The following is a 12536-nucleotide window of genomic DNA, read 5'->3' on the forward strand; positions in this document are numbered from 1 at the left end:
CCTCACTAGAATCATCTTTGATATTCAGACACTACACTTAGTTATAATGGGGAAATTCACATTCTTCTCAGCAACCCGAGGAACATTCTCAGCATTCTTCTTAGTTATAAAGGGGAGACAAATTATCCCAGAAAACAGCTTGTTCTAATCACAAACCCAGTGTTTACTCAGTTGATACCATTTTTTTCCTTTTTCTATTATTATTATAAAATATATTATTATATTACTCTTATTACTATTATTATTATAAAACAGAGGGGTTACAGTTCATAAGTCAGGTACTGAGTACATTTCACTTTATTTGTTTATTTATTTATTTTTGGTCGGTCATAGAGCTACAACTCAGGGCCTGAGCACCGTTCCTGAGCTCTTTTGCTTAAGGCTAGCTCTCTACCACTTTGAGCCATAGTGCCACTTCCAGGTTTTTGGTGGTTAACTGAAGATAAGAGTCAAACAGGGACTTTTCTGCCCAGGCTGGCTTTGAACCATGATCCTTAGCTCTCAGTCTCCTGAGTAGCTATGATTATAGGCGTGAGCCACCAGCACCTGGCATGAATACATTTCTTTTTGAACAATGTTACCCTAACATTCTCTTTTAACCTAACAGTTGCTAGGTACAAACTCTTCAGGTGTCTGTGTAAAATGAATGGAGGTATGGCTCAGGTAGTAGAGCACCAGCCTTGAGGCAGAAAAAGTCAAGTGTGAGAATGAAGCACTGAGTTCAAGGCCCAGTACTGGCATTTAGAAGAAAATTGTTTAAGCCAGGCACTGATGATTCACACTTGTAATCTTCGCTATTGAGGAGGCTGAGAACTGAGGATTGCGGTTTGAAGCCAGCTCAGATGGGACTATTTCCATGAGACTATTTCCAATCAGAAGTGGAACTTTGGCTCAAGTGGTAGAGTACTATCTGCAAGCAAAAAAGCTCTGGGACAGTACCCAGGCCCTGAGTTTAGCCTCAGGACTGGCACAAAAAGAAAAAGAAAGAAAGAAATTAAGAAAGAAAGAAAGAAGGGAGGGAGGGAGGCAGGCAGGCAGTGGCTCAAGAGGTAGAGCGCTGGCCTTGAGCTGAAGAGCTGAGGGACAGCTGAGTTCAGGCCCCACGACTGACAAAAAACAAACAGCAGGCCGCTGGTGGTTCACTCGGGTAATCCTACTCTAGAGGCTGAGATCTGAGGATTCCTGACCAAGCAGGAAAGTCTGTGAGACTCTTATCTCCAATAAATTAACAAAAGAAGCCAAAGCGACACAGTGGCTCAAGTGGTAGAATGCTAGCCTTGGGCAAAAAGCTCAGAAATAGCACTCAGGCCCAGAGTTCAAGCCCTAGACTAGCCAAAAAGAAAAAAAGAGAAGGAAAGAAAGCACATTTAATGAAAATGAGGTTATGAGTAAATTAGTCATTTTCCTTTAACATTCTTAAAGTTCATTTAATAGTTTAAAATACTGTTCCACAGAACAAAGCTGGTGAGATTGTAGATTCTAATTCCCGTGACTCATTCTGTAATGACACATCTCCTAATAACTAAGTCCAAGATGCACAAGGAAGACTGTTCTCCATGCTTACAACACAACCTGAAGCTATGGTTCCAATCCATAGTCTGTTTTCCTACTTTAATGATGCAGCTAATAAATTAGTAGATCTACAATCCTAAATATAAGCCCGTAGCATTTAATTTGTGGCTACTGAGGAATGATACCAAGCACAAACCACAACCTCTACCCAACACTGTTCTGCCCAGATGCTTTTTGCCACCCTTGCCCTGAAAGCACTGACTCAGCTCTGATCAAAACTGATGTAAAGGGCAGTAGAAATGAGCAATAGATTCTCAGAAGAAAAGTCCCAGGGAGTCAAAGGACACAGGTCCTGACAACCAAGCCATGCTCCCTGAGGGCTCCCGAGCACCTAGGGACAACCTGCGGCTGCGGCAGCGGCGGCAGCAGTCCAGGGACCTGCTCCTCCGCTAGCTGGCCAGCACTAGGAGGGCGCATCCCCTGCAACTGCCAACCAAGGAGGGGCAATGGGGGGAAATTCTTGGAAACTTCACGTGTGATCAACACCTTTGAGCCTTCTTCTGTATGTGCTTTCACTGGAGTTGCTAATATGACAGCAGTCTCCTTAGCACCTACAATTCTGTCTTTTAAGCGCCTGGCTGGGGGCTCAGAGGGGACACTTGTCTGCTGAGCACTGATTAACTTGGTATCGAGCCCTGCAAACCTGTCCAGTGATTTCACAGTACAGCTTACCTTCCCACAGATAGGGCCCGGCTCAGCAACATGAATCCCAGACACACCATGGCAAGGGGAACACCTGGGTCATACTTGGCCTACTTGTTCTCTTTCCCTGGTCCTTTTATACTTCATGACAAATCCTGATCTCACCAAAAAAACTGCTTCTGGCAGGGCGCCGGTGGCTCACATCCGTAATTCCAGCTACTCAGGATTTGAGGACAGTGGTTTGAAGCCAACCCAGGCAGAAAAGTCCATGAGGCTCTTATCTCCAATAAACTTTTCAGAAAAAGCTGGAAGTGGAACCGTGGCTCAAGTGGGAGAGTGCTAGCCTTGAGCACAAAGAGGCTCAGGGATAATGCCAAGGTCCTGAGTTCAAGCTCCAGGATGGGGGGGGGGGGGGGGAAATATCTACTTCCCTTTATAAGGGTCCATTATAGATGTATTCTATAATAATATTATTAAGGGGAAAATAATCCCCTTTAACAAAACAATTCAAAAAGTAGTTTTTAATCATGAGTTAATTCTCACTAGTAACAAATGAAGTTCAAATAAATCCAAGTTTTAAGACCCCTAATACTTTAAACCAGAATGGAAAGAAGCCAGACATACCAAATTACTAATGAAATAAAACCAAAAGCAAACACCCAGCTTCCTCTTATCCCACATCTGTACTCCCAGAACAGGTTATGTAGTAGGGGATTCCAGCAACCCCTCCAGACCAGACTGGTGTCTGTCAGCCTCTCTTTCCTTAAAAATACAATCCCTAAAGCCAGGCACCAGTGGCTCATGTCTGTAATCCTAGCTACGAAAGAGGCTGAGATCTGAGGGTCACAGTTCAAAGCCAGCCCAGGCAGGAAAGTTATGAGACTCTTATCTTCAGTTAACCACCAGAAAACCGGAAATGGTGCTGTGGCCCAAGTGGTAGAGGGCTTGCTGGCCTTGAGCTGAAGAGCAAAGAGACAGCACCTAGGCCCAGAGTTCAAGCCCCATGACCAACCAAACACACACACACACACACACGCACGCACGCACGCACGCACGCACGCACGCACGCACACACACACACACACACACACACACACACACACACACACACACACACACACACACACACACACACACACACACACACACACACACACACCAGAAAGGAAAAAAAGGGTGGGGGGAGCTTTTGCTACAGAAAATGCTGGCCTTAAATGGTTCAACTCACTCACTAGTGAGGAAAGCCTAAACTGACCCCTGGGCTACTTCCCTAGATGGAAAAGGTCTCCTGATACCTAAGCTACTTCCCCATAAGGTCTGCTTTTGTTGGGCTTAGGGGCTCCACCCCAGACATGGTTTTTGTCTTTAAAAACTTGATTCAAGCTTTATCAGCTGCAGGTCTTTGAGACAGGAGTCCACAAGCAGAAGGCAGCTCTCCAATAAAGATTCCCAGGATTCCCAATTCAACCAACCTCCAAAATGTGGCTTACCTTACAACCGTACTTGCAAACTGATTTGTTGATTGAAACCCCTTTATGCAACTAAACAACCCCCACGCCCTGCTTTGTGTTCTGCCGCACCCTCCTGTGCCCAATACTCAATGCTATTCTCCGTGGTTACCAGGCCGCTCCCAGCTCTTTAAGCTGATGGTAATGGATGCAGATTCCTAAGGCACCCCTGAAACAATGATGAGGCTCTTCGGGTGTCTGTCACCTGGAAAGCAGGAACAATACTAGGGGAGAATAATTGCTTATTCAAAGACCAGGAGGAGAAAGGGGGGGCAGAGAATTGGAGAAGAGAAGGCGCCCTGAATTATTTAGTGTGGCACCCATGCTTGGGAAAACACTGTCTGGGCAGACAGGTGGCCTGCAAATGTTCCTAGGGACGGAACCACAACAGAAGAGAATAGCTTGGTCAAAATACAATATGCATTTGCACTTACTACCTAAGGACAGGGCTCTCTCTTCCTATCTGCTGCTTAAAAACTGAAGTGGAAAAAAAAAACCAAAAACTGAAGTGCAAACCAGAGCACAGGACCAACTCTGCATATTAAACCTAAAAAGATCACTCTGAGCACAAGTCTTGAGAAAGGAAAGGGGGAACCTCCTAAGGTCTATAAGATAGGATCCCCATACAACTTTCTCTGCACTTTCCCTTTCCCTAAGACGCCTAAGATGTCACATATTTCTTCACCCTCCCGTGTTCCAGGGCCAATGTCCTAAAGAAGTCACCACCCCAACCTCTGCTCCCACCGCTCCCAACACTGTAACTCGGACCCGAAAGGGACAAGAATGTTTGCTACAGTCGTCTCTGCACAGAGAGATGAAGGAAGAGTGTGACTGCCAAGTCTGCACTGATCCTGACTGGGTCTCACAGCACCAGAGAGGGAGGACATGGCCCAAGGCAGGAAATAATGATAAATCTCTGAGCTCCATGCCAAGTCCTTTTAGGTGCACATTCTACTCTATTCCCAACAAAGCTGAGCAGGGCAGTCTCCTCTATCTGCCCCTCAGCGGGGACTGAAAAGCCTAGGTCTGCTTGATTTCTCAGCTAATGCTCCTTCGATGCTACAGCCTTAACTACAGGCTGCAAGATCCTTTCAGTACTCGTCTTGTATCTCAGCCCTGCCCCACCACAGCAATCTAGCCAACCAGCACCAAGCTCACCCCTGCCTAATGGCCCAGGTATCTGGACCTGACACAACTTCCTCAAAGAGGCTTCCAGTCATTCCCAAGGCCATCTACATTTACCTCGTCTACAATCTCACCACCAGCATAAAAGCACAAGGCGAGACAAAACCTTCCACTAGAGGGGCTGGGATGGGAAGGTGGCTCAGTGGTAGAGCGCTTGCCTTGCATGCCTGAGGCCCTGGGTTTGATTCCTCAGCACCACATAAGCAAAAAGAAAAAAGCCAGAAGTGGCGCTGTGGCTCAAGTGGTAGAGCGCTAGCCTTGAGCTGAAGAGTGAGGGACAGCGCCCAGGCCCAGAGTTCAGGCCCCACGACAGGACCAAAAAAAAAAACAAACAAAACCTTCCACTAGAATGAGCGCCAGGCTAGCAGAAAGGCTCTGCTTATTGACTTCTAGATACGCACCCAAAGCCTATCAGTCAAGATGAGTGGGGGGGGGGGAGGGGGGGAGGATGGGAAGGGGAAACAAAGGAGGAGGCTACAATGCTTGATAAGAAATGTACTCATTATCTTGCCCATGTAATTGTAACCCCTCTGTACAGTATTTTCACAATAAAAAAATTAAAATAAAAAAAAAGATGAGGTGTCAGAACGAATGCCTCTCCACACTGCCTCTCCTGGGTCTGAACCCCATCCCACTGAGGGCCACAGGCTCCAGCTGCTGTCATCTCTGCCTGTGACAGGTCTTGTCTTTTCAACTACACCCTGCACCTTACATGTATGTATCTTAGTGATTCTCAACTGGGAACAGTTAATGACTCAACCTGGACTTAGTTGGCCTCCTACAGCTAAAACATGACAGACACTCAATGTTGGATTACTGACCCACTGATTTTCATTCTTCTACACTGATGTACAGACACATAACAAGTGCTGGAACCGTAAGAAAAACTGGTGTCCCATGAGCACCTTCTCTTCCCTCCCTTCTTCCTCTTCCTTCCTCCTCCCCTAGGCCTCTCTGACCACCAAGGTCCACACCTATCTGCTGCCTTCAGATTAGCCTTATCTTCTTGACAGTGAACTCCACTTCCCTCCACTCAAGAGAGGCCTCAGCTCCTCCCAATACAGGCACGTTGGCTTTGTGTGGCTTTGTGTGGTGGGGTGTGCCCCACACTACTGAGGGAAGGTAGGCCCCCACTGCTTGCAGCCCCCTTTCCCAAGAGCCCTACTTACAGAGTCATGGCAAGACAGGCCCGCCTTCCAGGTTTGTCCTGTTCAGGGGTGAAGAACAGTCGGGAATGGAAGGAGCATTCAGGTCCCAAATAGTAACTGGGATAGTTTGAATGGGTCCAGGACTAGCTAAAGAAAACCTCAAGCCAATGCCAGTGGTTTGTGCCTATTTGGAAGGTGGAGATCAAATTGAAAGACCAGGAAACGTTCTCAAAACCCCATCTCAACCAACGCTGGATGTGGTGGTAAGCACCTGTCATCCCAGCTATGAGGGAAGCAGAGACTGGGAAGGATCAAGGTTCCAGACCAACACAGGCCAAAAAAAAAAAGTTTACAAGATCACCACCTCAACAGAAAAAGCTTAGTACTTCCTACCTTACATCCCAGCTACAGTGGGAAGCATAAGCAGTAAGTGGTCCAGGACAGCCTGGGCAAATAACAAAACTATCTCAACTATAACTTAAGAGCCCAGCTCTGGTGGCTCCTGTCTATAATACCAGCTACTCAGGAAGCTGAGATTTGAGAATCATGTTTCAAAACCAGCCTGGGTAAACAAATCCAAAAGACTTTTTTTTTTTAGGGGGGGGGGGAGGGAGAGAAGAGTCAGTCAAGGGGCTTGGACTCTGGGCCTGGGCGCTATCCTGAGCTCTTCAGCTCAAGGCAAGTGCTCTACCATTTGAGCCACAGCACCACTTCTGGTTTTCTGGTGGTTTTATTGGAAATAAAATATTTACGGCCTTTCCTGCCCAGGCTGTCTTTGAACCCAGATCCTCAGATCTCAGCCTCTTGAGTAGCTAAGGATTACAGGCGTGAGCCACAGGTACTTGGCTCCAAAAGACTTATATCTCCAGCTAATTACCAAAATTCCAGAAATGGAGCTGTGGCTCAAAAACCACTTGAGCAAAAAAGCTCAGGGATAGTATCTGAGCCCTGAGTTCAAGCCCAGGACCAGAAACACACACACACACACACACACACACACACACACACACACACACACACACACACACACACACACACACACACACACACACACACACACACACACACACACACACACACACACACACACACACACACACACACACACACACACACACACACACACACACTAGCAAAAAGGACTGGAGAATCCCAATACAGCAAACAAACAAACCCAAACCCAAGACCCCGCTTCCAATACAGGAAGAGCTGCAGAGATCATGAGACATCCCCAAAGTCCTGCTCCACAGCAATGCTGCTTAGTTTTGTCACTTCAACCTGTTCTTCAAAAACAGATTCTTTTTTTTTCTTGGGGGGGGGGGGGGTCGTGGGGCTTAAACTCTGGGCCTGGGCACTGTCCCTCAGCTCTTCAGCTCAAGGTGAGTGCTCTATCGCTTGAGCCACAGCACCACTTCCCATTTTCTAGTGGTTTATTGAAGATAGAGTCTCACGGACTTTTCTGCCTGGGCTGGCTTTGAACGGCAATCCTCAGATCTCAGCCTCCTGAGCAGCTAGGATTACAGGCATGAGCCACCAGCGCCCAGCCAAATATAGATTCTTTCTAAGAAACATTATGTGAGCCGAAGTGTGGGGGGATGACAGGAAAAGAACCTGCTCTTCACAAGACATCACGGGTCTGGCACTCATGCTTGGGTTCTTCCCACTGAAGGCTGGTGCTCTACCACTTGAGCCACATATCTACTTCCAACGCTTTGCTAATTGGAGTTAAGAGTCTAACAGACTTTTCTGCCCTGACTGGTTTTGAACCACGATTCTCAGAGCTCAGCCTCCAAGTACCTAGGATTACAAACATGAGCCACCAATGCCTGGCTTGAGGTATGGCTTTTTAAAGCACTCACTTGCTTTGCAAGCAGTTTTGAGTGTTATTGTTTTAAGTATCAAGATGGAAAAAATCATGTGACTTTCCCAAAGTCAGGTGACATTGGAATGACAGGTTCCCATTGAGCACTCTCAAGACTGAGGCTGGGGGATCAAGGTTCATAGCCAGCCCCCTCCACCACAATAGAACTGTGTCCTGCCTGCCAAAGCTAGCCCTAAATCAAACTTTTCCTAGAACTGAGCAAGCCAAAATGGAAAAGCCGTTCCCCATTCTTTCCTCAGCAATCAAAAGGAGAAAATGTCCTTTGAGCAGACAGCAATTTAACAGTAAGTGTCCAGAAAACCATCAACTATCCTCCACTGGGTACCAACCAGCACCTCTCCAAAACCAGTTCACTTTAACAATTCCAGGACAACCTTGACCATGACGGACTTACCAAAGTCAGCTCTTCAGATATGATGTGATAAACACTGCGCTGGTTATCTTTTCAAAGACCTAGTCAGACTGGAATATAGGGAGCACTTTGAGCTCTTAGATGTCTTAAGTTAGAAAGTTATAAATGAGTTCAAAGTTTTCCTCAGAGCTCTGAATGGAAGAGAGAGGTTTGAACACTGTGGGGTCAAGAAGGGGATGAGCCCGGGCTACAGAGGGCAGAGAGGAACGCAGGAACGCAGGAACGCAGGACAAGCCTTATCACTTTGTTCAGCCTTTTTCCACACCACCTCCCATCCTCTCCACCCCGCCACTTCCCATCCCTTCTCTATCTTGAAATGCCACTTCTGAATTAATAACAAAATATAACATCCAATGTAGCCATATTTTTTAAAATATTAACAGGATTAGGGAGAAAATGTTACAGTAGCTAAGAGGACTTTGTAGACACACAGTCATGTTTAGGAATGTTTCCTATAGTCCAATTTTTAGGTCTCCTTTCACAAATGACCCCCAAATCCAAGAAAATTGTCCTTTGCTCTTCATTTATGAATCACCAGTATTAAGAACGAGCAGCAGAGCTGGACTTCTGAATGCAATCCTAGCTACTCAGGAGGCAAAGTTCCAGAGCATTGTGGTTTGAAACTAGTCTGGGAAGAAAGACCATAACCGGGGCGCTGGTGGCTCACATTTGTAATCCTAACTACTCAGGGAGCTAAGATCTGAGGATTGAGGTTCAAAGCCAGCCCCGACAGCAAAGTCTGTGAGACTCTAATCTCTAAATAGCTACAAGAAAAAGTCCCATGACCAACAAAAGGAAGGAAGGAAGGAAGGGAGGGAGGGAGGGAGGGAGGGAGGGAGGAAAAAAAGGAGAGAGAGAGAGAGAAAGGAAAGGAGAGGAGAGGGGAGGGGAAGAGAGGGGAGGGGAAGCAAGCAGGCAGGCAGGCAGGCCACCTAGCAGTACATCTCAAAAATAATAATCTAATTGGTCAAGTTGAAGTTTTGTCTAGGTCACATTTGAACTTTTAAAAAGAAACATGATTATATTGTCTCACTAAGTCTATCCATTTCTGAACAGAATGTGATAATATACTTGGCTTTGATGGTCTCCTTGGCCCTTGAGTATGTAGTTACAAAGCAAATCAAAAGCAAGAAGTGGAAAAAGTTAAATCTGGAAGTAAAGTCTGCCACTTCCCATTTGCCAGAAAACAGACTTGTCATTATCTGGAAATGGAAACTGAGCTACAGTTGAAACACAACTGTTTTTGACCTACAAAGATGAATTTCATATGGTTAGACTAATGTTATTTTCTAAGTTCATCATCTAAATAGTTGTCTCAAATAAGATCTTCTTAGTCCAAGACACATAAAATCTGTTCTTCTCTGAGTTGCCTTAACTTTTGGAAAAGATTTGCCACCCCACCATCCAAAGCTACAAATATTTGAAAATTTAAACTCATTAACAAGAAAAGCAAGATGCCAGATAGCTAAACGGCTATGTTGTGTGAACCCTAAGACTTTACATTCACCACCGCTTTCACCATTCCTGTGTGAGTGTGTGTGTGGCAGCACTAGAGCTCAAATGCAGAACCTTGCACACTATAGGCAAGTGCTCTACCACAGAACCACTTGGGCAACCCCCCAAACAGGATTTGAGTACTCAACAGACCTGATCTTTTGAACACATTTAAGGAGACACTGACGAAAACTGAAGGCACAGGAGGCTGAGATCTGAGGATCCTGGCTCAAAACCAGCCAGGCAGAAAAGTCCATGAGACTCTTACCTTCAATTAACAAGTAAAAAGCCAGAAGTGATGATGTGGCTCAAGTGGTAGAAGAGAGTAAGAGCCTTGAGTGAAAAAGCCAAGGGAAAGCTCGAGGCCCTTAGCCCCTATGGGGGAAAAAAACCAACAACGATAAAACTGAAATCTTTACATCTTTCAGTGACCCAGGGTGATTCTAACCTAAATATGGTAGTACCCTAGCATTGTGTACACGGGCTTCACTGTTCTACCACTGAGGAATTGTAATTAAGCTGGCAAATTTCATTTCTGTTGGCCAATGGGACTTCTAACTGTTCTAATCAAAAGGGTAATTATCTTATTCATAACATTTTTTTCCATTTAGATATAGCCGATTTATGAACAGACCAGGGAAACTTGTCTCTTCTACAAATGCAGAGAAAAGGGGTTACAGCTCTCTAAGATGCTTCTGGGTCCAAACCCATCAAGTCACACCCACTTTTATGAGACTCTTAATATCCAAGATACTAATGAGTTCTTTTCTCAATTAACTCCAATAATTAGTTCTCTATTCTTGTTCTGCCAGAATTCCTAGCCTTTTATCCTTCTACGCTCTAGGAATGAAATCCAGAAAACCACATTCTGTAGCTCCCTAGAGGGAGGGTCCCAAAGACAGCTGGGGCAATCTGATGTTTCCTGTTTCATCTTCCCAGATCCAACTTGCAGTACCAATATCCACGTTAACCATCAAGTGAAGCGACCCAAGCAATCAAGACAGCATCCCCTGCTCTGACTGGTTAACAGAGGCTGGCACTGGTTACCAGGCATCCACAAGAGGCCATTTCCCTATGGCTCACCGTCCTTTTGCATACATCCAAATCAACTAGGCTTCACAGTGGAGTGGACCATCCTTCTCAACCGCTCCCTACCCCCCACAGCATTCTAAGTCCATTATTCACCCTTAGCTGAAGTTTTATCAAGAGATGCGTGGTCATACCAAGTCCAGAATGTGTATTCCTTCCATCCCCCACCACCCCCTTTCCTGGGAGGTACACACAACAGCTGATGCTAATTCTTCATTTATTTATGAAACTGTGCATCCACCATAGCGACGTGCTTTCCATGTGCAGACACTCGCTTTCATTCTTTAAAACCCTGAAGCACTGAGACTGGTACCCACCCCCCTCCAGCCCCCAAGTCACAGCGGACAGAAGCCGAGGCTTAGCAACCCGCCCAAGGTCATACAGGACGGGGACTGGAACCCAAGTCTGACCTCAATGACCTCCGCCCTTGACACCCACCCCCCACCGCCGTCTTCCTCGGGATCCTGACCGTCTGGGGGGGCGGGGGGCTCACTTTATCCCAGGCCGCCTTCCCTTTAAGGGACAGGCCCCTGAGACACGCTCTCCATCCAGGTCCATCTTCCCCGCACCTCCACCTTCCCCGCCACCCCGCCCTAGGAAAAGCCCGGCACCATTTCCCGCAGGCCCCGGGCCCGGGCCTCCCCCGGGCCCGTCGGAACTTCCCCGCGCGGCCGGGGCAGGTGCCCGGGACCCAGGGGAGCCGCCTCCGCGTCCCCGCTGGCTGGGGAGGGCGGGCCGGGCCCCCGACCCGGGAGGAGGCCGGGCCGGGAGGGGCCGGGGGTCGGCGAGGGTGCGCCCGGGGGCCGCGGGGCGCCGGGAAACGGCGGAGTCACGCCGGCGCGGGCGGGATGCAGGGAGAAGGATGGACGGAAGGACAGCCGGGCAGAGGGAGGATGCGGGGCCCGGGCGCCCGGCGGGGAGGCGGCTCCCGCTCCCCTCCCCGAGCCGGGCGCAGGGGCGGGAAGCCGGGCCCGGCGGGGGGCTCGGGGTCGGCGGGCCCGCGCGGCCGCCCGCGGTCTTACCTATGCCGGGCGCCACATAGACGAAGTAGAGCAGCGAGGACGACAGCGAGAAGAAGAAGAGCGCGGCCAGCAGCGAGCGGCGCGGCAGCCGCCGCAGCCCCCGGCGGGCGCGCATGCTGCGGCCGGGCGGCCGCCCCGAGGGCCGGGCCGGGCCTGCTCCCGCCGCTCCGCCGCTCGCGTCCGCCCGCCTGGGCCTCGGCCGCCGCCTCCCGGGCCCCGCCGCGCGCCGCGCGCCGCCGCCGCCGCCTCCCGGGCCCCGCGCCCCGCCGCGCGCCGCCGCCGCCGCCGCCGCCGCCGCCCCGCCGCTCCCAGCCGCCGGCCGAGCCACATGAGGCGGGCGGGGGCCGGCGGCCGCGCGGCGCAGCGAGGGGGCGGGGCGCGGGGCGGGGCCTGCGCCCCGGGCACCGTCGCTAAAGACTCGCGCGCGCGCGCGCGGACCGCTAGGCCCCCAGCCTGCGCCGCAGGGCCCCCCGCGGCGGCGCGGCGGCCCGCGGGCGCCGGCGGCCAATGGCGACGGCCCCTAGCCCGGCGCGGCCACCGCCCAGGCGAGCGGGGAGCGCCCGTGAGGTCCGGGCGGCCGGG

The 12536-nt window shown here is 49.4% G+C and overlaps 1 protein-coding gene across 1 annotated transcript in view; it reads right to left on the reverse strand.

The window, feature by feature from the left end:
• Nucleotides 1-12069, reverse strand: part of B4galt5 (beta-1,4-galactosyltransferase 5) — a 49519-nt gene extending 37450 nt beyond the window's left edge. The window contains exon 1 of the mRNA XM_042702199.1: nt 11955-12069. Within this exon, the coding sequence (XP_042558133.1) occupies nt 11955-12069 (115 nt within the window). The remainder of the gene's footprint in view (nt 1-11954) is intronic.
• Between the last annotated feature and the right edge of the window lie 467 nt (nt 12070-12536).

Source organism: Dipodomys spectabilis, unplaced genomic scaffold, assembly GCF_019054845.1.
Source record: "Dipodomys spectabilis isolate Male_0828 unplaced genomic scaffold, ASM1905484v1 ptg000317l, whole genome shotgun sequence".
In the NCBI taxonomy this organism is placed as follows: Eukaryota; Metazoa; Chordata; class Mammalia; order Rodentia; family Heteromyidae; genus Dipodomys; species Dipodomys spectabilis.